The sequence below is a fragment of the Cladophialophora carrionii genome (genome assembly GCF_000365165.1).
Source record: "Cladophialophora carrionii CBS 160.54 unplaced genomic scaffold supercont1.2, whole genome shotgun sequence".
Classification (NCBI taxonomy): Eukaryota; Fungi; Ascomycota; class Eurotiomycetes; order Chaetothyriales; family Herpotrichiellaceae; genus Cladophialophora; species Cladophialophora carrionii.
The window spans coordinates 2,107,747-2,133,833 of record NW_008481827.1 but is presented as its reverse complement, the minus strand read 5'-3'; the positions used below and the strand labels follow the sequence as shown (position 1 = coordinate 2,133,833).

The following is a 26,087-nucleotide window of genomic DNA, read 5'->3' as shown; positions in this document are numbered from 1 at the left end:
TCAAAGGGACGGCGGGACATTTATCCGAAAGAGTACTGCCTTGGCAGGCCTTCCATTGAACGCTCACTGCGCTTGCTGGTACTCCCACCTGGATCTCTATCTCCATCTCTTACATCACTTGTCACCGTGCACTCCATCATCCGGCAGGTGAATGTCCTGAGTACAGTCGAAGTTCGTTTGACAGATTGGGAGGATTTGACGGGACGACCGGTCGGGCTCTACAACTACAAAATTTTCAGTTCAAGAACCTGCTGGCTAACACTTCTATCTCAACCGAAGGCTAGGTCTCAGTTTCGGCCTGCAAACCTACCTCTTTCCCATGGCTTCGAGATCATCGAGCCGGTCTGAGGGTGAACTCCTCAGCTCAGACTCGGAAGCGAAGGCAAAGACCGTACCATCTTTCCGCAATAACAGCAAAGTTGACCGTCATACCAGACCATCTTCTATCCCGTACAGCGCATCTAGATCGCGCCGATCGCGCTCGAGATCCCCATACCGAGCTCCCAGGGGCGAGAAGCGTCCGCGAGATCATGAGCATTCGAGGAACAGATCACACCATGACGCGCGCACTTTTGCGGTGAGATACGAAGACGACCTGCGTAGCCCTCACCGGCACGACCCACTCGAGGAAAGACGTGCAAAGCGATCCCGAACGTATTCGCGAAGTCGAAGCAGGAGTCGCTCCCCGTACAGGCACTCACGACAAAGAGATGATGCCAAAGATGACACGATGAGGGCAGCAGATCGCTCCAACCGAAGAAATGGTGAGAACAAGAGTCTGAGCAATCCTGTTGCAGGTTCAAACCCACAAACTTCACAGGATGGCAGACTGGATCATTCAGACCTTGATTCTGTATCAATGTCAAGCAACGCCATGGCGGGAGAAGGTTCTAGAGTCGGATTTGACAGATCTAGTGACCTGTCACGGCAAGCGGATCCAGACAAGCCTGAAGAACCCCAGCCACTCGACGAGGCTGCTCTGATTGAAGAGAGACGAAAGCGTAGAGAAGCCATCAAGAACAAGTATCGCGGTCAAGCCCCCCCGCTGCTGGTTCAAGCTCTTCACCTTGGCGCTGATTCCGTTTCTGGAAGCCCTGGTCCGGAGAGCTATACAACAACGCCACGCAGATCTGGTATGTTTGTCAAGTTTTGCCGGCAAAGTACAGAACTAATGTTACTAGAATCTCCTACCGCTTCCTCCCCTCGAACACCCAGAGACCCGTCAGCACCCCAGTCTCCAGCGGAAATCAAGTTTGAAGGGGAAGACGACCTGGCTAACGCCGATACAGCATCGCCGGCTGAGGATGGACCATCTGCCGCTGACTATGACCCCACAGTGGACATGAATGAGGAACGAGCCCGACATGATAAGCGTCTCTTTAAGGAAGACGAGAAATCTCTTGAGCAGTCGCAACAACAAGTGGCTGGGGACGCTAACAAGTCTACACCTCCACCCTCCAAATCGCCTGGTGAGTTGGACATGTTCGCAGAAGACGAGGACGAGGACGACATGTTTGCCGAAGCTCCCATGAAGCCAAAAGCTGAGGCCCAGACTGCACAGGCTCTTGATGCCAGGCTCATGGATAACTGGGATGACCCAGAAGGATACTACATCACGATCCTTGGTGAGCTGATCGAGGACCGGTACCATGTCACTCAGAACCTTGGAAGAGGCATGTTCTCATCCGTTGTTCGAGCTACAGATAGACGAACGGGCAAGTCTGTGGCGATCAAGATCGTCCGGAACAACGAGACCATGCGAAAAGCAGGCCTCAAAGAAATCGACATCCTCAAGGATATCGCGGCAAATGACCCAGAGGACAAGAAGCACCTCATCCGTCTTCAACGCTCTTTCGATCACAAAGGCCATTTGTGCATGGTATTTGAAAATCTCTCCATGAACCTCAGAGAAGTACTCAAGAAATTTGGGAGAGATGTGGGCATTAACATCAAAGCGATCCGGGCGTACTCCCAACAGCTCTTCTTGGGCCTGAGCTTGTTGAAGAGGTGTCAGTACATCCATGCTGATCTGAAGCCAGACAACATCCTCGTCAATGAAGCAAGGAGCACGCTCAAGATTTGTGATCTGGGCTCTGCGTCTCCCATCAGCGAGAACGCTACGGCCCCATACCTGGTATCCCGCTTCTACCGAGCCCCTGAAGTCATTCTCGGTATTCCATATGACTACGGAATCGACATGTGGTCCGTTGGGTGCACACTCTTCGAACTCTACACGGGGAAAATACTATTCACGGGACGCAACAACAATGGCATGTTGCGAGCGATCATGGAGTGCCGTGGTAAATTTCCCCACAAACTTCTGAGACGAGGTTCCTTGACCTATGAGTACTTCGACGACCTGCTCAATTTCCGAGCCCAAGAGACGGACAAAGTCACTGGTCGGACGGTGGTGAAAATAGTTGATATCAAGGCCAAACCGGTGAGAGATCTGAGGTCGCGGCTGATGCCCAAAGACAAGAAGATCAACGACCAGGAGCGAAAGGAGCTTGATCTGTTTGTGGACCTTTTGGACAAGTGTTTGGATTTGCGGCCAGAGAAGCGCATCACGCCCAACGATGCGCTCAAGCATCCTTTCATAACTAGACCAAAACCATAGCTGGGGGGAGATCGGGTTCGACCTTGGCAGCTGATTGAATGATCTTGGCAGCTGGCTAAATTACTTGGCAGCTGGTCGATTGACTTTTGGCCGCTGCTTGACAGTCACCGCTAATGAATACGATTGGAGCAGCAGCAGCTAGCTGATGCTGGTCGATACGGATACTTCTGTCTGTGCATGACAATACAACCGAGGTCATCCGCACGATGGATGGCTTTTCTCTGGTACGCAGCTGCTGGTGGTCGCCGTGCGGCAGGCGGTCGTGACAAGCACCGGGGAAATATACCAACGTTCTGCGATCTTCCGAGACAATACCACTCCAAGCGCTAGCACAACATATGCGGACACGAGCGTTGTGGTCAGCGCTTGGGGGCCTGGACCACAACCTCGAGCGCTCCATATGGCACGATTGGCATTCTCTTGCGCCTAATTTGCCCTCCCATGCGTTCGTGTCGTGGAACGAGTCTGCAGTCGGCAGCGTTCTGTGTCGCACACAACTGGGCCAGTCAAGTACATCTTGGGATCAGCTGCCCCTTGCAATTCTTCTACTGATCTACCACACGATGGCAAGCCTCACGGCGTATCTGGCAGCGCTCTTCCTCCAGTTCTTGGTTGGCGCCAACGCCGGACAACTTTTGACGGCGGACCAATGTCCTGATGACCCTTCCATCCCATGCATCGTCTTCCCTCCGGCAAAGAATCAAACCTACAACTACATAGACGCCATCATCGTCACGTATACCTCACCATGGGCACAGGGGGTGAATCTCTCGCTCAATTGTTGGCCGAGTCAGAACAATGCGGACCGGTCGGGCGAATTCGTCCACCTTATTAATGACAATCTATTTTGCTCTAATTGTGCGTTTCAATTTCTCTCTTTCGCGACCTCTGAACCCATATCTAATGCAGGTCTAGGCGCCGGAAACGGCAGTCACAAGTTTGAGAATCTCGGCGTTGCACTGAATGGCTCAATCACATATCCCACACGTTGTTGGTTTGCTCTGGGACCATACAAAGCTGGGGACCTGCTTGATGACCCATATCCTACGAGCACTGCTCTGGGAGCGATGACCACAGTGATAACCGGTGGAAACTTCACCTTGGTCAGGAACATGAGGCAACCGGTGAGAACTCGACAGATACGACCTCCGGTGTGGACAGGACTCAGCGGCGGAATGCAACTCGGCATCATTGCTGGTCTTAGCCTCATCTTGCTGGGGTCGCTCGTCGCGACGATCATGATAGCGGTCAGGAAAGGCCGCTCGCTTGAGGATCCGATGAATCCGGCATATCAGAGACTATTTGTGGCAGAACGTCATGGTGGTGTATCCTACAGGGCTCTTGACGACCAAGCACCTGATGCCGGCTGGGCAAGAACCGCTCAGGCTAAGGAGCTCCTGGAGGTTGGAGGGAGCAGTTCACATCCGTTGCTAGGAAGCTCCAGCGGCCGGAGATATTGAATACGGAGTAGACGTATGTCTGGGTTCACAGCTAGGAGGCAGCAGGAGAGAAGAGCTTGGCAGATAGAGCCGCTAGAGCAAGAAGGGGAAAGTCTAGTGTCACGTTGTCAAGCGTCACGCGTTTTGGTGTACCTCTCAATTTCGCCGCTGTCTCGAGTTATCACTACCGTTTCGCTAACCAGCATCCAGCAAATCACCGGCTCCTCTCACGTTGCCCATTTCCATGTCCACTTCACTGTCTGAGGTGTCGTCGGTGTTACACCAGCGTGTTTTTTTTTTTTGGCATGCTCTTCAGAGAGCCCGGGCGGCGTCAAGGCCTGCGATACGACCAAATGTCAAAGAGCGCAGGACACTCGTTGCAGGCGGATCTACAGGATATATCAGCTCCTGCGCACGAGGAATGTTCGAGATCAGCGAGTATGGCAAGAAGCCAGCAGTGTCCAGTCTCTCTGAGTTATTGGTGTTGACGTCCAAGCCATGAACTTACACTTCGCAGAATTAGCACATACCCGAGCTACAGGAAACGGGACGATCTGCTTACCTCGTTGTAGAACAAGCCACTCAGCTCCCCAGCACAGTACAGCCCTGTTCGGTGTCAGTAAGACAGACCATACGCACACTCTGCTAGCCATTGCAGCTTTCCGGAAGCGAGAAACACCCGTTATTCTTACCTGGAATCGGAACCCCTGTTGTGGAAAGCACCCTGGAGTCAAGGTCACACTTCAACCCGCCATATGTGAAAGTGAGTTGTGCTGGAGGCAATTAGTACCAGCTCGAGCGGCCGTCTCCAATAGGAATACCTTTCATTGGATACCTGGTCATCATAGTCTCAGTCTCCGCTTTCGTCGGCTCCCAGGACGACTTACCCATAGTATGGCGGCTTGTTGATTGGATTGGCCCAATTCGTCTTATCAGGCGAGAGACTTCCAGGAGCATCAGCTTGTGCACAGCAGATCATTGTTTAGGTGCATACCCATGAGTCCTCTTGCCGTCGAGTTTCATCAAGTCGAACTCGTTGTCGTTGATGCTGACTTCGGTTAGCAGCATCCAGGATACTGCAGACGGGAACTCACGCCGCATTGTATTCATCAACCGTTTTCTTCAGCTCTTTGGGATCGAGGCCCAGCTTTTCGGCTAATCCTTCGATAGTATCGCTCTGCTCCGGTTCTTGGTCGGTGGTGTCGTACACCCAACCTGGTCTGAATCGGTCCATGATCGGTTTGTCGGTGACGCTGCGAAACGGTCAGAACGGACGCCAATGATCAAGAACTTGTTCTGCCCCACAAGTAAGATTTCTGGTTCTGGTCTACTCCGCGTCAGTCACATTGAATGTCCATGGCTCGTAGCGACTCACCTCGCCAGGTCTCGAGTGCTATCATCTCGAAGGTCGCAAAGAGGCTACGCGTGTTAGCAAAGGTCCGTTTCTGGTCCACTCATTACGCACTGTCGCTTGCCCTCGTCATAGAACCGTTTGCAGTGCCTGGATGTCGTCAGAAACGTCACCAAGAACATGAAGGTGTGCCGAACTCGTTAACAACAATCCCATAGTTATGGCCCCAGATCACAGCATCAGGCTTCTTGGCTCTGATATCGACGAGCTCACACTGGTATATCGTCAGCTTGGCGAAGTTAGGGTTCCAAGCCACTCACATGCATGCCGCTCATCGACCCCGCAGTGGCAGCGCCGACCTCCAGACCCATCCTCAATCCAAATCCGGTGTTATACTTGAGACCGGGCGCGATGAGCTCAAGGTGTTCGGTCCGGGGTCCGACATATTTGCCTAGCCTGTTCCCGGTCATGATGTGCGTTGACGCGTCTCCTAGGAAGCTTACATTTCGCGATTGCCCTCGAAACCGCCGCAAGCCAACATGACTTTCTTGCCGTGGATCTTGGTCATATGGCCGTCGGCCTTCCGCACCTGGACGCCGGTGACTGTGCCATCCTCGGCGGTGAGCAAATGCTCTGCATGCGTCTCCCATACGATTTTCACGTTGTCGAATTTTCGGATACTGTCGAATAGAGCGTTGATGATTGCGTGTCCGCCACCCTACTTCAACTATCAGATCGAGTCCGGGACTTCAAGGGGTATGAAAGACCTCTGGAAACACGAAATGTTGATCTAGGCTTTGGTCAGTATCAGCGAGCTCACCATGGTGAAGCTCAGATCACTCACTGGTGTCGAATTCGAGAAAGACGTTCTTTTCATCATGATGGTTGAGCTTCACGCCATCTGTGATGATCAGCAATGCGGCTCGAACCTCGATCATCCGACAGGCTTACGGTCGAGGAGATACTGGGCTGTTATTGGCACTTCCTTCTCCATTTTTGCACAGTACTCCAGATCAGCGAGTCCCTCGCTTGGTTTGGCTTGTCAGCAACGCTCAGCCTCAGGAGGTGAACTTGACCGACCTAACACGCTGCAGACCGTCAGCCAGTACTAGTGAATTTGCTGAAAGCGTTTCTGCCTACCTTCATTTCATGCTTCCAGCCGGGATCGAAGTTGTTGTCTAGGGCTTTTAGCTTCATATGTCACCCCTACATCGCTCGATACACACCTTTGTCCAGTCGCAGATACGCCATTGTCCATCTGGAAGGGTTCAGCCCAGATTCTCATGCTTGGTGACGAAACATACCTGCTTGCACCACATCGTTCGCCCTCCTTGCCAGCCTCGATAAGCGCCACCGTACCTCGTTTGCCCAACTTTTTGCACTCTTCGAGGAAATTCAACGTGGTCATGGAACCCTACAGGACAGCTCAGCTTCGCCTTGTAGCAGCACTCCAGGTCGACCTACGGCAAACCCGCTGCCGACAACGACTAGATCATACACTTCTGGACTCGAGCCCGTGAGGCTGCTCACGATTTGACTCGCTACCGTCGCCATCTTGGGATGAGATAGCAGTATTTGACGACGCGGATACGGTGGTTTAGGGACTCTTGTGTTTTAGGTACGACTGGTAAAGCTGAAGGTTACCGGCAAGGTAGGCTCTGCGTTCTACTCACTCAACCATCTTTAGTACCTTGCATTGCCTGCTCCTTACCCCTCAAATCGACGATTCCTTCAGGCAATACTAAACCCTGCACCCCGCAAGGGACGACAAATCGCAGGACAACAGCCCAGAAAAGCCGGCAGCTTCTGGTGGAGTAGTCTTGCATGTATCAGCTTGTGCAGACGGGATTTCCCCGCAGGGCCACAAACCTGAGAAGCGGGACCGGTGCTTGGGCCGGTGGTCACTCCATCTACAAGTTACCAATGCAGTACTGTAGGGAATTGATGTGTTCACGGAATCCACGGGTTGCCAATCGCGGCGCAGCTTCACTCGGCCCAGGGTGAACCACCTAACCTTGCGGGTGGTGACTGGGCAGCTGACGACGTCACGCCTCAATCTCCGAGATGAAACAGGTTCTCGGAAACATGGATGCAAACTTTAAACTGGGTGGTTTCGAGAGTCTCGAATGCTCGACATTTGTATCCGAGGTTGTCGCCGATTCCTCCCCAAGCGAGGGGTCATTGCACTGGATTGACTCCATTCGATGCAGTCAATGCTTGTCCCAGGACACTTACGTCCGTATGTCGAGCAAAGATGGAGCTAAGTGGGAATTCTGTTTGACGCGATCAATTTACGTTTTCTGTCTTGCGCGGACGACGACGCGCGCTGAGCTGTGAAACGATCATGGCCCCAATGGGGGGCATATGATTGACTCGCTACCGAGGTTCACGCCCAACCAGTGGAACGTCATTTCCGATGCACTGCGGTATACGGAGTCTCGGGAGTATACTTCCTACCTATACCGAGCATCCTGCTCAAAGACATCTGAAAGCTCCGAGAATAGGAGGTTCTGGGGGGTCGAGTCAGTCCCGATTGTTTGGCGATCGTTTTCTCGAAATCTGACCGCCCAGCGAGGTGGAATATTGCCAGAGAGGCATGCCCTTGACGTCTGTCGTCACTCGTACTGTTCCGTCTTCGTCTTGGCGGGCGAACTCGGCGGTCAAGTACTCGGTGTGACTCTCTAACGTGATGCCTGTGGGCAGGACATTCCGATTGACTCGAGTGGTTCTGCCCAAGGATGCGGGAAGTCTTGTACTGGTGTTGCTCCCCTGCGAGCTGCCGAATCTCGTCGTCCGTCAGTCGGAGCAGCTGCTAGAGCTGTCGTGAAGACGGCCAGCGCGGCCTTTCTGGCTTGATGTTGTTGTTGAGGCTTTCTACAGGCACACAAGCAAGAGAGTCTTTGATTCGAGGTTGTGTGCGCGGGACGAATTGCGCGTCTAGCTCTGCGTAGAATATGCAGTCTTCAATTGAAGTTCACGGAGCAGCCTGGATTAATACCACGGGCTCAACGTCCTTCGTCCATCTCGAGCTCGTCCGGGGCCTTCGATGTGTACACGTACAACGGGGCCGTGGATAGTATATTGGACGTCCGAGCTCTCTCCATTAGTATCTGCACTCTTCGCATGCCGCAAAACTGGGCTCTGACTTTTGAGCGATGGGTGCACATGTTGCCGCTCCATAAAGCTCCGTGTAGCTACAGCAACAAATTGTACACCTGGCCAGCTGTTCGAGCTTTACTGGAGCTCGTCCGTCGGCTTTTCCAATTGTCTTTACCCCACGTTTTGCATTTATCCCACACTGTCAATGAGCGTGACAGTCTCCCCGCGTCACACACCAAACGGCTGAATGCCCCTCAAGACGACACCCGCTAAAGCCATACAGTATCACCGTGGATACTTCTCTTCTGCCATCACGAACACCACCTGACATCGATCGAGACGAATTCGATGCTGGCACTGGACATCCCTTACCTCCTGACTAACCAGATACCGCGTCACGGACAATATGGAAGGCGAGTGCCTGTGCAAAGGTACGTCCGCCACAGTACAGTAAATACATGATCCCAGAGAATTTCGTGTGGTGGCATATGCGGTAGAATACACAGCGCTTCAACGCCATGGTCATACAACGGTACTCTATACTCTTACTCTGTACGCCGCTAACCAATCCCAGCCGTGGCCGTCAAAGTCAACGACGACAACCTCTTCGGCGAACAACGAAGAGGACACATCTGTCACTGCAACAACTGCAGGAAAGTCGCGGGCGGGATGTAAGTGGTTCAATGGCGTTTCGTCAGTGTTTCATCATTCACCAAGTCATCTTTGCGGAACAGACCAGCTTGGGGAGGATCGAGAAGAGATGAGACAGGCAGCCTGTCTTCTCTTAACACCTTCTCTGGCCCTGTACTCTGTCTGTACTTGGGTACACCCCTGCTCGATACGGAGTGCAGAGTGCAAATTCTGTTTTACCATCCGCTACGTCTCGCACCTACACATACTCATACACATGCACATCATCTATCTTTCTGCCAAATACACATCTCTAGACTGTGTGCGGCTGGCAGGGTGTACATGGAGGACCGTCCACTGTGTGCGGCTGGCGTCGAGCATGCATGCATGAACACCTACTAACTACAAGTACTGACGGACTGACTGACTGACCCCTGCCTGACCGGGCAACAGATTCGGAGTCAACCTGACCATCGAGGAGGAAAAGGTCGAGTTCCCAAAGGGAAAGGATAACATCAAGGCCTACACAGTCAGTCAGTCCGTGCATCTCATCGCCATCTGCCTCTCATCACCATCTTCATCTCATCACCACCTCAACTCGATCACCATCCAACTGTGGGGCTTACGCATATGATGCGGATCCATGTATGCTGATACTACACAACTCAATGTCCAGGATCCCGACACTCTAAGCGGCACACCATTGCAGAGGTATGTACATGTACGTATGTTAGGGCGCGACGTCGGAGTCTCGCGCGAATCAATGCGCAAGAACAAGCAACAAGCAACAAGCAGGCAAACAAGCGAGAAATCAGAAGCATGTATTGGCTAACCACATCGACTCACCGCAGGTTTTTCTGCCAGACATGCGGCGTCCCTATCATGAGCATCACGCCGCTGTATAAGGGCAAGGTTGTCCTCAAGCTGGGCTTGGTACGTCTATCTATCGTGTTCTTCTTAGCGTGGCTACCTGCATGCCTGCATATACACAAGCCAGTGGGGGAGCCATCGACGCCTTCTCTGTGTCCGTGACGGTACTCAACATCCACGACGGGTCATTTGACGATAACTTCTCACCGAGTGACTGGGTTGACTGGGTGACCGACCGACGATCCGTGCCCAAGCTTACCATGTCGAAATACTGACTGGTGGACTGAGTCACTGACTGCTCGACATGCTCGACTGATCGTCGACTGACTGGCTGCCTCTGACAAACATAGTATCCCAAACTCCCCGTGCCGGAATGGGAATCCTTCGCGGAAAGGCGCCAACACTGGGAAAAGCCCTTCGAGGGCACAATACAGTACAAGACGAAGGTGAGGTGCGGTCTCTTTTTGACTTACATCCCGCCACTGCGCCCCTTTTCTTTAAGCACGCACGCACGCACGCAATCGAGGGAAGGATGAGAGGCGCTCAGGCTGGCAGGCAGGAAGGCACATACGACACGGACGTATCATGATGCATGCATCACACTTTTCACACTTTTCACACCTATTAATCACACATGATAAAGGTCAAGGCTAACACTCCGTCCGTGTCCTAGAGCTTCGGGGATAAATTGCCTGGATCGCTTGAGAAGGCGGACAAGGTGAAGTTGCAGGAGTAGTAAGGATAGGGAGGAGGAGTCTGGGCCAGGGGCGTCGTGGGCAGTGTATACAGCGTGGACAGTACGGGGAGTGACACTGTCGGAGGATATTGTCCCAGGATATGTAACTCGAACTGGCGTGTAAAGCAATGCGGCAAGACCAGTCCCAGTGCCATACAAGTGCTAGAACCAACCGGTATCAGATCCTGCGTGGTAGTTCTATGCCGTCCGGACCGGATTGTGCAAGTCGTGGAGGCGGCTGCGGAGCGGAGGCGTGAATGCCACGCCCGTACTATGTGGACAGCCATTCTTACACACGAGAGGATTCCATATGCTAGCTGCGCAAACGCGTATCGGACTATCGTAACCTACCCGCTCAGACGCCAGACGCACCTGCATCTGCGAGTCGAAAAGACCGCTCCGCTCGATATGTGTCCGCGCGCATAGCCTCCTCTTTGGGCTCTCTACCAGTGATCTGTTCAACGTACATCCTCATCCGGCATGAAGTCGAAGACGTTATCGCTGAAGCTGGTCCGATCCTCCTTCTCTTCGAAAGCCGTGGCCAGGTCATCCCGCCATGATTACCAAGTTGTCTATCTCTAGTGAGCGCGTGACTTTGAATCCTCGAGCAGATCGATCCGGCCACGCCGTCTCCATACCAATGACTTGGTCGCCGTGAACGAGTAACGCTGTGGATGAAATAGTGGGTCTTATCCCCATTGTTCCGCTTGACTTTTGCTCCTACAGATGCGGAATTTTCAAGTCCTGCATGATCTCCGTCGAGCTATTCGCGTGGCTCGGAACAATCTCTCGTCTCGCTGCATCAATGGAGTCCTTTCCCGTCCTGATCACTCTCTGCCGTGACGATGAGATCCACTTCCACGTCCTTGGGGCTTAAATTCGATACCCACACAACGTACGTCTTGTCATTGTTTGCAACACGGGGGCCAGAATGGCTGGACGTCCACTCCTGAGACGGCCTGCTCATGCCGATGACCACGGGCTCCAAGGAACGACTTGGTCGCTGGGAAACTCGGCTTAAGACGCGCGGGATATCGATAGTCCACCACAGCCCACGGCATTGATCGGCCTCGCCAGGACACCACTGCAATTCTTCCTGGAGGCGCGCTCCATTCTCTTCTCCGTGATCTGTACACAAAGGATATGCCATCGCTCTGCATGGCCTGGATTATGTGCACGAAAGTCGCTAGGCTCGACCGGACTTTGAAACTTTCAGCCAGAAAGGCAACCGGCCGTCTCTCGTGACCTATGAGCCTCTTGCGGTAGTACATTGTCATCGAGCTGGGGTACCGACGCTTAGGAGGATGGCCATGGGAGTGGTCATGTGGTTGCCCTTCCATGCCGACGTCAGCGATGAAGCGACTGAAAGTGTCGGAAATGGACAGTTCCTGATACAGGCTCATGGAGCAATGCCCAGTCAAATACTCTGTCAGATACGCATAGCTTAGCATGTTTCCAGACTTGATGGCTCAGAAGGGACGCGAGCGATACCACGTACGTGCAGGCAAGAGCGACGAGACGGTCCGGAACATTCACCATTTCGCTGGTTAATGTTGAATGCCATTACCTGTCCTCATCTCCCAGGGATTATTGATGATAAACCTCCCGCGAACTCTCTGCAGAATCTTGGGCAAAAAGTAACTCGTAGGTATAATGTATACCTAGCCGTGAGGTCGCCCTTAGCTGGTGCTTGGAATGTTTGTCCCTCTCGTAGTCATCCTTGGGTCCTGCCTCTACTGGATTTGGTAGTCTTCGTTGTTGTCTGTCCAGCTGGGTATATAGGAGTAGGGTGATAGACGACGGATATTGTGACAGGACTTACGTCTTTTTTTGAGATAGGAACGAGGGATATGTTCTCTCTGAATCGCTGGACGATTAACCAGGTACTGTTCGCAGACCAGATACGGCACGTCAACATCCTTGTATCCAGCATGCTTCAATTGTTGACGAAGCCGCTAGTGGCCATGGAGCAATTTCCGCAGCACATATGCTCCCGCCGAGGAGTCTGTGCCAGGAGCGAGGTCGAAGCGGTAACTTTGATATGGACTCTCTCTGTGCATGGCAAGATGATATAAGAGTTGCAGCGAGAGGCCTGTTTCACATTCGATCCTCTGTCGACCTTGGTGTCCAAGTCGCTGTAGTCGTCACTACTCAGAGCCATACGTCCAAAATAAGGGGTACGGGCTACGGTGCTGGGGACAGCGCTGCTCGCTGTTGATTCCTCTGGAGTGGCCACAGTCACCCTTTGGACAAATCAATGCCCGTAGAACTCGTGAAGTCTGGCGCTGCCGTATGATTTGTAACCGTTTAGGACGCCTGAGATGAGCATGGCGGGCCTAGACGGAGAGATGAATACCCAGTAGCGAGAAGTACGACAGACCGCGCCTCGCAATTTGCTCCACACGCCCGGCCGACGTCCCCTTCACTGGGTGCTCCTGTGCCAAGCAGCTCGCAGCCCCGCATTTCTGACGGTCAGAAGCGTATGAACTATCTGCATTTGGCTGTGGCGTGACTTTCCGAAAGTCAGAGAGACGCTCGAGTCTTAGCGATGGCGATGGCGGCATATGGATGAACTCGTCCGCTCGGAGGAACTGACCCGATCTCGGGACAGTAGATTAAGATCGGCTCGTCGCGTTGTTCCCACCATGGTGTTTGTTGCAGCATCAACTTGAACGGTGGTACACCATCCAGCACTCTGCTCATTAGCAAATCATCTACCATGGGCTCTACTTCCAAACCAGCCATTCTGCTCATTCCTGGCTCTTTTGCCCTTCCGGAGTTCTATGAGCCAGTCTTTGAACTAGTTCGTGCCAAAGGCTATGACATTCGGGGTCTGCACAAGCCCACTGTGGGCCTTTCGGCTCGTCAGCCACGGCCAGGACCGCCGCCAACAATGTACGACGACGCCGCGTATATTGCGGGAGAAGCCGAAAAGCTCGCGGATGAAGGCAAAGCCGTCATTCTCGTGCCTCACTCCTATGGTGGTGTGCCGGCGTCCCAAAGCACGAAAGGGCTCAGCAAGAAAGAGAGGCAGAAGGCGGGAAAGCCGGGTGGAATCGTGAGCATCGCCTATCTGACGTGCGTGACGCCGGCTCTGGGCCAGACAGCGAAGGACGTGCTAGCAACAGTCCCATCCGAGAACCAAATCAACTTGATAGTCAAGGCAAGTCTGTTGAGCCGCTCCCCATCTCGCCAAGGCTGACGCTAGCAAAACAGGAAGACGGCTGGATGGTACACGACCCACCCGAATCGTCAGCTGCTCTTTCATTTTCGGACCTTCCGCTGGAAGAAGGCGTAGCCTGGATCAACAAGTTCCCTCAGCATTCCGCCATCAGCTTCGTGAACGAGTTGACGCATGCTGGATACAAGGATGTTGACGTGGCATATCTGGTCTGCGAAAATGACCTGGTTATCCCGCCGGCGATACAGAGGGCAGGTATAGACATGATTGAAAGAGAGAGTGGCCGCAAGGTCGATGTCACCAGCATTCCACGGGATCATTGTCCAATGGTTCGCCACCCGGACGAGGTTGCGGATTGGATCCTGAAGGTTGCTGCAAAATACTGAGCCACTCAGTCGACCGTAGACTGTCCGTTACGCTGACGATGCTTCGGCCCGGGGGGTTTCAGCAACGTCGTGCACTTGCATAGCCAATCCTGCCCCTAGTAAGCCATGATGACATAAAATGCAGATATAGCCACGTTGATGTACTATGTGAAATATCAGTCCTTGAATATGTGCAAAATGCCGGTCTTTGGACCCGGTCAAGGCTCCGAGGTAATTTGCAGACGGGTCCGGTACGTCACATAGCATGTACTGCCATGGTTGAAGGGGCATCAAGATCGTGCGCGTGGATTTCGGGAAGTATCAAGAAACAGCAAACCTCACTTAGCAGCGAAATATCTTTCGGTCTTCCTGCCTGAGGATCCATGGAGCCATATCGGGCGAAATGGTGAAACTCGGTTGAGTGCCCAGATCGCGGCCAAAATACGCGTCGTCCATCGTGGTATGCATACTGATCATGTTGTTCCGCATCTTCGGAAATGAAAAACGATCAATGTGAGATTGATGTATGGCGGTCAGCTGGAGAAAGATAGGCTGCTGGAGAATGGAACGTCCGGGCCTGTGGGTGAGGAACTCTACCTAGGTATGGGATAAGCATGTAATTTTTGAGACCTATGATGACGCCGTTGACGTACAGGGCATAGATGGCAGCCAAAGAAGGACAAGGCTCATAGCCAATATCGAGGGCCTGGCCAACGGATGTACAGTAATCTGAGAGGAGCAGTTTCGACACAAGAATGGAAACAAGGGTAAGCCCCTCGAGGCGTGGCATCGGATCCAGGCGATGTAGAAGTCATCATGAGCACTGAGCCCGGACGCATCACACTGCTAAGCATTCACGTTGCTGGTATTGCGAGTCTTCTCTTCAGGTTGTTGATTCATCGGCTGTGAAACATGTCTTGCTTCTCGGAGGCGTTTCCTATCGCAAAGGACGATCAATCAGCGCCGACGGCACCGATAGTCCCTTCCCAGCGGGTACTAAAGAAGGCCCAGACTTACCACATGCCAGGGGAGCTCCTTCACAGGCAATTCGATAGTGTAGACTAAGCAGCACAGTCAGGATAGACACGGTCGAAAAGGACACTCACGTCTTGCTCACGGAGTCAGCTTGTCCTGGATCTTCTTCCTCTCCTTATGATTTGTGACACGATGCCAGTCGTCCTCTGAGGGTAAACGGGCGATTGCTAGCTTAGGCATCGTGTGGCTGGCGACGGAGTACTCCGTACAGGAAGAGGAATGCTCGATCTGCACAAACTTGGTGGCTGGTGAGCGGATCGAATACCTGTGGAGAGCGGAGGAAAGAACATCCGAGCCCCGAATAGTGCGAGGCCTTTTCGGCTTACAGGGGGGAGCCTGACGGGTCCGAGGAGCCGAGCCTGCCGAGCTACGTCTAAGGTCAAATGCTGGGCAGTAGCCCTCTGGGCAGCAGAACGGCACAAGGTGGTACGTTGACGCATTCAGGCTTTTGAACGCACTCTACGTTGAAGGCACGAATGGTGAACCGCTGGCACTCTGCAAACACTCACCCACCACCTGCCGGCCCCAGTGTCAGCATTGCTATAGGAAACTCTTCCGCTTATGACACCTTTTCAACTTTGTCACGACTGAGATCGAGTGCCCTTACTGAATAGGGTATATGTAGCGTCGATCACAGCTCGCTCTCCCCGTTTCTTACGGGGTACATGTAAGGCGAACATGTACTGTGTACGAGTTACCCTGCTTGACGATGTACATTTTCAGGCAACGTGGACACGGAAAGTTGACGGATTCAATCTGTGTAATTACAGACGTCGCAGTGCACAGAACTCCGTGCAATGCTTTTTGTGTATTAGGGGCTCCCTATCTTCATGTCTGTGACCAACGCTCTTCATCTCTTCATGAGCCATCTGTCCTCATGCCAGTCCACTCTACGTCGAGCTGATGTAAACTCACTGGAGCCTCCCAATCCATTCCTCCAAGATGCTCTTGATTGAGATTGCATTCGTGCGTCTTCACTCCTCCCTCTCCTGAACATACCTGACCCCCTCATCTCGACGTGGACCCACGCGTGCAACCTAGCGACTCACGCCGCCAATGGTGTTGCCTTCCAACTGTATCACGCTGTGCCTCCAACAGAGCAGGATCTATACCATCTCATTGGCGGCTGGCAGAGCGGTGGCAACCACATCAAATTTCTGTCGACTACTGACCCGGTAACTCTGGCCAAAAGTATCTGGCGATACATGACAGTAGATGTCGTGCGGCACATCGATGGTGATATGGCGCGCTCAAAAGTAGTACTGGAGCAAGACCTAAGAAGCTGAGATTGGGTGTGTACAAGGTCCCTGCGTCAGAGGTTGTGGACTGGCAATCGAGGTGGAAAAGCAGCGACATCGGCGCAGGGGGTTCTGCCGGATGGGATTTAAGTGCTGAAGTGCAGAAACACCACAAGGCCTTCGGACAGATGGGCGAGGCGACCAACAGTGTCTCAGCTTTTGGTGGCAAGGACGCAGGGGGCGCCAAAACCTAGGTTTGGGTGGAAAGCAGCGAGGAGGGCACTACTGTGCCCGGTGTGCAAAATGTTAACGCAGACGTGTTCGAGGTGGAACATGTCCTTGGATAGATACTAGTCGACAGATGCGTCGCCTTTTGTATGCTTGCGCGATGCTGTGTCGTAGGTTTCTTCGCGGTCTGGGTACTTTCCATCAGTGGACCCATCGGTTGGTAAAGCAGCGCACGTGTAACAAGCCCTGATGTTTTGTTGGGCAGGTATGTGTGCCTCGCAAAGACATAAACTCTGTAGCCAGTAGCATGATCCAGCACACGCAATGCCAAACCCGTCTTAACTGACCCTTCTTGTTTCTTCGCCAGAGCCAGACAGCCTTGGCTCGGAGTCCAAGCCGCTCGGAAACCTTGCAAATCGAGCCCGGAAGCTTGGGACAACGCATCGTACTTCCAAGCAGCTCGTCCGGGTGCCTGAGACTGAACCGCGCTGATTATGGCTCATGGCCGTCCGGCCGAGAAATGGCGGTCTAGATCACAGCGGGTCTGAAAGGTCGCGCCCAGAGAGAAAGGTTCAATCAGTCGAGATCCATGCCTCCACCAGGGACAGCGACCGGTTGGGGACTCTCAAATCGATGGTAATCGGCGCAATTTTCCACGTCAGATCGCTGCGGGAGTTGTGGTTGAAGAGCTTCTGGCCCTGGCGTTCTCTCGGCTCGCAAGACCTCGTCACCCTCAAAGACCATGGGCTGAGATCTCAGGTTCTGGAGACACGTCTCCCAAGTTCTGCCGACAAGCTTTCCCTCCAATAGACTTTCAGTGAAGAGGAAAAAGCCCTCTTGGCATCCAACAAGATAGGCATCAAGGCCTGCATTTCTCAGTAGAAATTGTGCTCCATGAATATCTCTAGAATAGTGGTTGTCGATATACCTTGCCCAGCCTCTCGCTGCAGTCTGGAGAGACTCGCTCTCGGACTCCATCTTGCTCCATCCGACACCTAACGCGATAGTCGCCTCGTCAAATTCTGGTCGATCGACGGCTGTTTTGGGTGGGCTGGCTGGCGCAGAGGCGATACCAGTATCAATCGGGAGGCGAATCGAAGTCTGCGACAGCCTAACAGACTTCCGGCTGGTTGGCATTTTTGGGCGAGTATAAGCGGCGGCGATTTCGTCTCTGAGTGCCGTCTCGTCTGCCTTCTCCTCATACCAGGTTCCCGTTTGGCTCTCTGCGGAAACCGACAAGCCCGTCTTGGGATTGAGCAACACCATGCCCTCACCGTAGATTGGTTCCTCTTCTGGTATTGGTGCTGGAGTTGAGACTGAAGCGAAATACGAGCCGTCCATCTCGGCATCAAAGGCAGTCTCATCACGTGATCGCTTCCGTGATGGATTTGTCGAAATGGGCGTCATGGTGTCGATCGGGGTGTAGGTAGTCGAGTGGTTGGCATATGAGGCGGGTGAGGGCTCGTCCTGGTCCATAGCCTTGGGCGTGTCTGAGGGAGTTGGTAGTTGGCGCTGTTCCTGAGGGACAAAGGACATGTTCAACGCCCGGTCCAGAGCAATGCGATCAATCCAAGAATCCGAAAAATCAGGCTGGCAGTTAGCGACGGCTACAACTGGTAACTGAATCGGGGGATGCGACGAAGTAAATTCAAGTTCAAGTAAACCCGCGATGAGAGGTGGCGAACAAAGGTGAAGATCAGCGGCATAAGAGGGCCGCGAAGTGAAGCCAAAGTACGGAGTAGTCAACAGAAGAGAGGCTGGATCAGGAAGACGCAAGATATTTGAGGGAGGCCAGCTGGAACAGAATGAGGCAAAGTCGCAAGCTGAGAAGCGTAGCGAAAAGCGAGAACCTGGGGACTTTGCGGTCTACGTGATTCCGAGTCAGAGCAAGTGGTAACCTTGATCGAGGTGTGCTGTAAGTGGTGGATCCTGGGACGGCGGCTTCACGGCAACGGGCAACGCTGCACAGAATTCGGGATGCCTTTTGGCGATGGAGACTGCCTGAAAGCAGTAAAGCCTTGAGGCAAAGCACAGGGATTGCCAGGAACGTAGCAGTGATCGGACAGAGGCCATTGGGACGACTCGATTGAGGCGTGAGCTGCATGGCATCTGCATAAGCAAGCACACTTTGCGGTACGTCTTCCGATCCACAGTGGGTTTGAGGGGGCACGAATCAAAGGCAAATCAGGACTGAAAATCGGACCTGTAAGGCGAAATTCACGGGGCGTGGAAAGGCTAAGAAGGCCCTCAAAGGCCAAGCCAGGGTCCAGCTGCACCCTTTGCAGGCTCTTACCTGGCCTTATTCGTCCCGACGGCGGCCAAACCACACCTGACTGGGCACTCGCCCGCCTGTAAGAATACCCATTACACAGTGCGGAGCTCGTCGAGGCGTTCAACTCAAGACGCACAAGGGAATGTGTGGGCGAGACTGCCATGAAGTGTGGGGAAGAGACGGTCTCCCATCCCGCGCATCCGCTAAGAGCGCGCTCGCAGCCTGTCTCGCCTGTCAAGGGCCACTCCGTCTAACGTTAAAATACGTACGGCACTGCAGCGCAGATCTGAGCATCGCACAGGTCACGCGTGCTTGCCACATGCTCATCGCACAGCTCTCCCGGCTCTTATGAAAGGCGCCGTACGCTCTGATAATGTCCAAAGCAACTTGATTAGTATGTGACCTGCTGAGGGGCTTCCCGCAGAGCTCCGCTGACGACGCATCAGCTCAGTATAACTGCAATCTGTTCGAACCTTTGCCATGCTGACCCAAACTCCGTGACTGTGCGTTGAATATCGTACAAGCTGCAATGTCTATGTGCTGCGGTTTTGCGAGCCCCTTGTAAAAAGTCGATCCCAGCTGGGGGAGGCCCTTCCGAGGGTCGATATCTTCCTGCATTTTCGAAACTTGATCACGAGCCGAGCCCGGTGCTGAAGATGTCCTTCAGATTCTTGGTCTGCGCCGGTGCATATGTTGGAGCCAAGCCACCCAGTAACAGGAAGATGGTCACAAGGACCAACCCAAAAACAAGTGCTTTGCGCATGGCGGGCCTCTGGACACCAAACTCGGACCAAGAGCGTCCTGCTTGTTGCAGATACCCTTTGAGCTGTTCAGCACCCAGTCTGTAGTAGAGCATACCTCCCAGGGCAATCGAATATCCGAAGAATTGTAGGTTTGTAACGGGCGTGCCCCAGATCAGCATTGAAGCGGCGACCAGAAGGATGTCCTTGAGAATTCCGCATAATGTGAGCACAAGCGAGGATGTTTTGCCAATCTATTTCCTGTTAGAAGAGGAGCTCACACAGCAAGGATGGAGAGATGTGACTTGGGAGGGTCTCAACTTACCAGGAAGACGACAGAGACATTGAGAAGGAAGGCGACCATTGCATTAGCCACTAGCGTGAAGATGCCAACGTCATAAACATTCTTCATGCTCATGCCGGGCACCTCGACGACCAGGGCCGTCAAACCGTTCATGACCGCGCACACAGGCGCGAAATAATAGAGTGAGACCAGTGGATCCATCTTGTATTCTGCTGAGCTGAGGAGGCGTTGAACAAGCACTAATCGGGTCGCCTCAAATGTGATACCGCCGGCTTGGTACAGGAAGCCAGTCAGATTGAACTCGATCGACCCGTAGGACGCAATGACGACGCCGACGACAATGAAGGAGACATTCCCCAACGTCTTGAGACTCGGAGGCGCCACGCCCATTGCCCATGTAGTCAGAAGTACCGCGACTGGCATGCAGGCCTGTCCAATATGTCAATACCCACTCGTGCTCTTATCATATGAATTCCCACTCACTTTCAGCATCTGGATGAAGGCAACGCTCAGATAGAGGTACGCTTTGTTTCCGCAGATCAAGCTCAGGCTGAAGAAGAATCCGATGGGGAGGATAGCTCGGAGGTAGACCTTGCCGGTCATCTTGACGGTCTTGCGGCCATCGAGGAGAGTAGTAGTTCGCGCGAGGAGCTGGGTCATGAACGTGGCAAACATCATATGCCATGCCGTCAGAGTAATGGGGAACTTGAATCCCAATGTGTCGAGGAGCCACTTGTTGAACAAGATGACACCTCCGCTGAAGCCGATCCATGTACTGCGGCATCATTAGCTGGGGAACCCCTTGGGATAGAGGCAACGTACACGACGTAAACGGCTGGGTGCAATGAAGGTTTCGGGGGCTGTGGTTTCTCTGTTGTCGGCAGTATTGAAGCAGAAGACGCCGCCGGCTCTACTCTAGCTTGTTCGCCAGACACGCGCACCTTCTTCTCGGCGTCCGCCATGGTGGCAGCAGTCGAAAGCAGTTGGGGTGATCGCGGACGAGAGTGGGTGAGGAAATCCTGAAAGGAGAAGGGGTCAGATGACCGCGAGAAGGTCTTTGGCTGTAACAACTTGGAATAGCCGCTGGGACTCTTGAAGGTCGCCAGGTCTGTCAAGATATCCAACGCAGCACAAGGGAGAAAAAAGAGAGCGCGCCACAGACCAGATAGGCGGGTTCAAAAGTTGTGATGGGTGCTCGACCAGACGCAGATAGCCAATTCACTATCGGGGACAAGCGCGAAAACGTTAAAGTGCGGGAGCAGTGGCCACCACGGTTCGCCCAAGCAAGTCCGCAAAGCCAAAAATTCTCCTGAGATTTCCGCTGGGGTGAGTTGTCCCCTAAAACTGCCTAATCTCCAAAGCATCGCCACTTTCCGGCAATCGACCTGGATCATGATGCTTAGCCAGCCAATCGCAGCACGTGCCATCAACCGTGTTCTTGCCATGTATCTTCGGCCAGTCCCAAGTGCTCATCCCCCCTTGGTGTGTGGGCAGACACGAATTGACACAGACCGGACTCTGGTGTTTTGGCACCGCTTGGTCCGCCCACTACCGACTGAGATTTTAAAGTCCGCAACTGTCATCTGCCAACATGTTGGCAGCACAGATCGTGCTGGGCGAGCATCCGGGACCCTCATGCGGATGACGTTTCCGGGGCATGTCCGAGCTGGATGGAGCCACTGGTAAATCAAACCGTCATTGACCACACCGAGTTTACCAGTCTGCCACGCCGCTTGCGTGTTATCTATTCAGTTACGAGCGACTGTTACTCCATACTCACACGGCGCAGGCAGAACTTACAGCGCCATGGGCACATGGCTAGAGGGATTGGATGGGATTGCAGGACGGGACATGTTGAAATCTACTCTGGTCCGCGGTTCAGGATCATGCCAGCCCCTGAATGCAAGGCTGCAACACCTGATGCTGATGCCAATTGCCTTGCTGATGCCACTGTGTTCTTTAGTCTGCTGCGTTCAGGTTGATGCTATTTATGCCCTAAGCTGCGTGGAACCCGCATGGATTTACTCCGTATCCAGTACTGTGTAGAGACCTGACACAAGTGAGGGTGAAGGGTTAGTTGGTGGGGAGATCGTCCCCTGCCAAGACCCTGCGCCGCGTCCGCAAGTGTGAAGCGGCCGTCAACTTTTTCTGGCGGTGCGGATTCTGTTAAGAGGTCTGCGGTGTTAAAACACTCGGCTTGCTCACCACGTTCCTCTGTAAATATTCAGCATCACCAGTCGGTGTTGCGCAGACGGTCGGCTGCGCCCTACTCTGTCTTCTCATTCATTGACTGCATTGCATCCAGAAAGCTTGCCCAGAATGCCTGACATGTATGCGCCTCGTCGAAATCCACCCCTCACCGCAACTAACATTGATCCTACAGTTCAGTCGATATCCTGGTAATTGGCGCTGGCCCAACTGGTTTGGGCGCTGCGAAAAGACTCAACCAAATTGTGTGTGCCTCATGCGCCGACTGAGATCCAGTAACTAACCAGTTTTCAGAATGGACCCTCGTGGATGATCGTCGACTCGAATGAGACTCCCGGAGGTCTTGCGTCTACCGACGTGACCAAGGAAGGATTTGTGTGTGCCGTTATCCTCGAAAACCCCTGTTGGCATGGCTAATTGCAATTCAGCTGTACGATGTCGGCGGTCACGTCATCTTCTCCCACTACAAGTATTTCGACGATTGCATCGACGAGGCCCTCCCGAGCGAAGACGACTGGTATACACATCAGAGAATATCCTACGTCCGCTGCAAAGGGCTATGGGTGCCATATCCCTTCCAGAACAATATCTCGATGCTGCCCAAGGAGGACCAAGTGGTATGCATGGACGGCTTGATCGATGCTGCCATGGAAGCAAGAGTAGCAAACACAAAGCCCAAAAACTTCGACGAATGGCTTGTGCGGAACCAAGGCGTTGGTCTCTGCGACCTCTTCATGAGACCTTACAATTTCAAGGTTTGGGCTGTACCAACCACGAAGGTGAGTCGACTCGGGAAATTGGCTATACCGCGTCTCTGATTAATGGCACAGATGCAAGCTGAATGGATGGGCGAACGTGTAGCTGCTCCGAACCTGAAGGCCGTGACCAAAAATGTTATTCTAAACAAGGTTGCTGGCAACTGGGGCCCCAACGCTACCTTCAGATTCCCTGCGCGGGATGGTACTGGTGGCATCTGGATCGCCGTGGCGAAGACCCTTCCAGACGAGAAGAAGCGCTTCGGTAAGAAGGGAACCGTCAAGGCAGTCGATGCGGACAAACAGCAGGTGCTCATGGAGGATGGCACCACTATCCGCTACGAACGACTCGTCAGCACCATGGCCATCGACTCCTTAGCCGAAGCCATGCAGGATGAAAAACTCATCGGCCTCTCTAAAGATCTCTTCTACAGCAGCACCCACGTCATTGGCGTGGGTATCAGAGGTTCGCGGCCTGAGCGGATTGGCGACAAATGCTGGCTCTACTTTCCCGAGGACAACTGCCCCTTCTATCGAGCGACCATCTTCTCCAATTACTCCCCTTACAATCAGCCACAAAAAGATGTCAAGCTTCCCACACTACAGCTTGCGAATGGATCTCGAAGACAGAGCATGCAGGCCAAAGAAGGCCCGTACTGGTCGATCATGCTGGAAGTCTCCGAATCCAGTATGAAGCCGGTCAACCAGGAGACCCTTCTGAAGGACTGTATCCAAGGTCTTGTCAACACAGAAATGCTGAAACCCGAGGACGAGATTGTCTCAACGTACCACCGTCGCTTCGATCACGGCTATCCGACTCCGAGCTTGGAGCGTGATGGCGCTCTCAAACAGATGTTGCCTTACCTGCAAGAAAAGGGTATCTGGAGTCGTGGCCGCTTTGGTTCCTGGAAGTACGAGGTCGGAAACCAGGATCACTCATTCATGCTTGGTGTCGAAGCGGTCGACCACCTCGTCAACGGTTCAGTGGAACTGACCCTTAACTACCCTGACTTTGTCAATGGCCGGCAGAATACGGAGAGACGACTGGTGGACGGAGCACAGCTGTTCGGCAAACAGAAGGCGAACGGCAGTGTGGTTGTTGGAAGACGGATGACTGGCGGGAAGACTGAGCTGGGAGGCCGGGTCGAGACCAGTGGGAAGGAGACCCTCAATGCGAGCAGCCGGACCGCGACCGCAATGAAGGACGGTAATTCGCGAGTGCTGAATCGTCAATGGTGAAGAGATGTTGTGACATTTCCATCCTTGGCCTTGGACATATATCCCTTTGGTTGCCGCGTAGAGCAGGTCATTTCCACGAGGATGAAGCAGCCGACCCTCCAGGTACATAGATGCTAGACTCGATGGAGCCCGGAACAAGGGCTGGGACAGTGACGGCCGTTCGTTCTCAGCGTAGCGCAGCAAAGACTTCGGCAGTCACTGGGGAAAAGTTTTGCGGTCACGCCATCGAGTCACAGCCTCCATCTATTCCTGTACACAGTACGCTCGTAAATGGCCTGGACGGAGCCATGCCATAGACGAAAATGCGGGGAAGGCTAGTACGACCTGGGAAGGAACAAAGATCGAGATGATCAGCTGAGCTGAAGATGCCAGTAATCGGGGAGGAAAGCATGAGGGGTTCAGGTATCTCGAGAGGTACTCGGCACGCTGGAGTACCGTGTACTCGGTACTTTGATGTCTGTCCGGCATGAAGTATCTACGTAGTAGCAGTAGTAAGCTGGGGGGAGCATCCCCTCTTCGACATGTGGAGCAGGGCGCAAATGGCTCATTGACACGGAGTACAATCTGCTCACAACACCAGTTGGTTCCACTGCGGGTTCGGCGCTCCAGCGCCTCATGAGGGGCCACAAGTCTCTGAGATCCTGTACGAGTACTGCGCAGGGTTTTAATGTATCAAATGGCACAGGGCGGGTGCCATGTGCCCAGCATGTCGACTATATACTTCTGCCTTCCTGTCGCGTGCTGCTCTGCGGGAGGCAAAGGTGATATTCACCTCGATAAAGCAGGAGATTGTTGTTGCTGACAATGTCCTCGAGACACGCCATCTGCAAGGGAGAACTTACCCGAGGTACAGACAAAGTACTCGTACCTGCAGGGTCGGAGAACATGGGCATCGAGCAACTTGCCGCTGGACTTTACCAAAGCCGTGTCGTCGCCGCTTATCTCGGCGTTCTTGCTCCCTACTTAGGACTTCTTCGAGCAAGGGAAGTGCTGTGGCTTCGACCGCTTCTATATTGCTTCCGGCTGTGGAAGAACAAAGCACAGACCAGTGTACTGGATAAGAAACGCGAAGTTTTCATATGCAATCGATCGAGAAGTGGTTGACAACGATCGCGACGACAAACCATGCACCACGTCATCTGGTGGGCATGGTTCTTGAAGTTGAGTGGCCACGTTCCGCAGTTCCTGAGCCACGACCCGCCCACCAATGACGCTGAAGGCAATTCTTTCGTCTGACCCCGGTGCTAACCGAATGCGATGGCCCAACGGCATCAGAGTTGCTTTTGGCTGCTTGTCTTCTGACTCGCTCAGGATGCTCAGATTTGTTCATAAGGCACGGGAAGCACGTAAGAGAACGTGACCGCACCCCGCCGAGCCCGCATCGTGGGAATAGAGACGCAACCATTCCTCCGTAAGCCTAGCTGTCTTCTCGCCCGCAGGGGCGGTGACGGCCAATAAGCCAGTTAACTTTGGGCCTGGGGTTCCCAGTGTGGCAGACGTGCATCATCCAGCCCGAAAGGCGTGACTCGTGATCTGTGATCGGTGAGAGAAGTGTGAGAGGTTAGCACCCACGTCGCTAGGGCAGATGTGGTTCCTGGCTTTTCCATGTTCGAGTTCCTGCCTCAGAACCGCGAAAAATCACTTCGCTCCATATACAAACTCTCTCCTCGCTTGCATTCGACGGTCTGCCACTATTGAGTCAACACTTTTTGCTATCTACCTGCAGTGCACGATCTCGCCGAGTTTCCTTGCCCTTTGGTTTCCTTTGTATCCCTACCCC

General features: G+C 53.4%; 11 protein-coding genes across 11 annotated transcripts; 6 read left to right on the top strand and 5 right to left on the bottom strand.

Moving 5' to 3' along the window:
• Positions 1-730: 730 nt before the first annotated feature.
• G647_02844 (uncharacterized protein) lies at positions 731-2,617 on the top strand (the record flags this gene model as incomplete). The annotated part of the gene is made up of 2 exons (XM_008727190.1): positions 731-1,133; positions 1,182-2,617. 2 exons carry the CDS (start codon positions 731-733, stop codon positions 2,615-2,617), a joined length of 1,839 nt encoding a protein of 612 aa, XP_008725412.1.
• Positions 2,618-3,180: 563 nt separating this feature from the next.
• Positions 3,181-4,077, top strand: G647_02843 (uncharacterized protein; the record flags this gene model as incomplete). Its single annotated transcript, XM_008727189.1, has 1 exon — positions 3,181-4,077. The coding sequence occupies one exon, from the start codon at positions 3,181-3,183 to the stop codon at positions 4,075-4,077; it is 897 nt and encodes a 298-aa protein (XP_008725411.1).
• Positions 4,078-4,591: 514 nt separating this feature from the next.
• G647_02842 (uncharacterized protein) lies at positions 4,592-5,290 on the bottom strand (the record flags this gene model as incomplete). Its single annotated transcript, XM_008727188.1, has 6 exons — positions 4,592-4,662; positions 4,749-4,829; positions 4,878-4,891; positions 4,944-5,000; positions 5,051-5,104; positions 5,151-5,290. 6 exons carry the CDS (start codon positions 5,288-5,290, stop codon positions 4,592-4,594), a joined length of 417 nt encoding a protein of 138 aa, XP_008725410.1.
• A 286-nt stretch (positions 5,291-5,576) lies between these two features.
• Positions 5,577-6,401, bottom strand: G647_02841 (uncharacterized protein; the record flags this gene model as incomplete). Its single annotated transcript, XM_008727187.1, has 6 exons — positions 5,577-5,681; positions 5,728-5,863; positions 5,911-6,125; positions 6,175-6,197; positions 6,252-6,308; positions 6,359-6,401. The coding sequence occupies 6 exons, from the start codon at positions 6,399-6,401 to the stop codon at positions 5,577-5,579; spliced, it is 579 nt and encodes a 192-aa protein (XP_008725409.1).
• A 203-nt stretch (positions 6,402-6,604) lies between these two features.
• G647_02840 (uncharacterized protein) lies at positions 6,605-6,754 on the top strand (the record flags this gene model as incomplete). Its single annotated transcript, XM_008727186.1, has 1 exon — positions 6,605-6,754. One exon carries the CDS (start codon positions 6,605-6,607, stop codon positions 6,752-6,754), a length of 150 nt encoding a protein of 49 aa, XP_008725408.1.
• Positions 6,755-8,912: 2,158 nt separating this feature from the next.
• On the top strand, positions 8,913-9,770 carry G647_02839 (uncharacterized protein; the record flags this gene model as incomplete). The annotated part of the gene is made up of 3 exons (XM_008727185.1): positions 8,913-8,937; positions 9,081-9,177; positions 9,590-9,770. The coding sequence occupies 3 exons, from the start codon at positions 8,913-8,915 to the stop codon at positions 9,768-9,770; spliced, it is 303 nt and encodes a 100-aa protein (XP_008725407.1).
• A 1,989-nt stretch (positions 9,771-11,759) lies between these two features.
• On the bottom strand, positions 11,760-11,855 carry G647_02838 (uncharacterized protein; the record flags this gene model as incomplete). The annotated part of the gene is made up of 1 exon (XM_008727184.1): positions 11,760-11,855. One exon carries the CDS (start codon positions 11,853-11,855, stop codon positions 11,760-11,762), a length of 96 nt encoding a protein of 31 aa, XP_008725406.1.
• A 1,606-nt stretch (positions 11,856-13,461) lies between these two features.
• Positions 13,462-14,309, top strand: G647_02837 (uncharacterized protein; the record flags this gene model as incomplete). Its single annotated transcript, XM_008727183.1, has 2 exons — positions 13,462-13,899; positions 13,959-14,309. The coding sequence occupies 2 exons, from the start codon at positions 13,462-13,464 to the stop codon at positions 14,307-14,309; spliced, it is 789 nt and encodes a 262-aa protein (XP_008725405.1).
• Positions 14,310-17,365: 3,056 nt separating this feature from the next.
• G647_02836 (uncharacterized protein) lies at positions 17,366-18,325 on the bottom strand (the record flags this gene model as incomplete). The annotated part of the gene is made up of 1 exon (XM_008727182.1): positions 17,366-18,325. The coding sequence occupies one exon, from the start codon at positions 18,323-18,325 to the stop codon at positions 17,366-17,368; it is 960 nt and encodes a 319-aa protein (XP_008725404.1).
• Positions 18,326-19,692: 1,367 nt separating this feature from the next.
• On the bottom strand, positions 19,693-21,067 carry G647_02835 (uncharacterized protein; the record flags this gene model as incomplete). The annotated part of the gene is made up of 4 exons (XM_008727181.1): positions 19,693-20,055; positions 20,127-20,534; positions 20,589-20,880; positions 20,928-21,067. 4 exons carry the CDS (start codon positions 21,065-21,067, stop codon positions 19,693-19,695), a joined length of 1,203 nt encoding a protein of 400 aa, XP_008725403.1.
• A 1,357-nt stretch (positions 21,068-22,424) lies between these two features.
• Positions 22,425-24,307, top strand: G647_02834 (uncharacterized protein; the record flags this gene model as incomplete). The annotated part of the gene is made up of 5 exons (XM_008727180.1): positions 22,425-22,435; positions 22,489-22,558; positions 22,608-22,688; positions 22,742-23,092; positions 23,144-24,307. 5 exons carry the CDS (start codon positions 22,425-22,427, stop codon positions 24,305-24,307), a joined length of 1,677 nt encoding a protein of 558 aa, XP_008725402.1.
• Between the last annotated feature and the right edge of the window lie 1,780 nt (positions 24,308-26,087).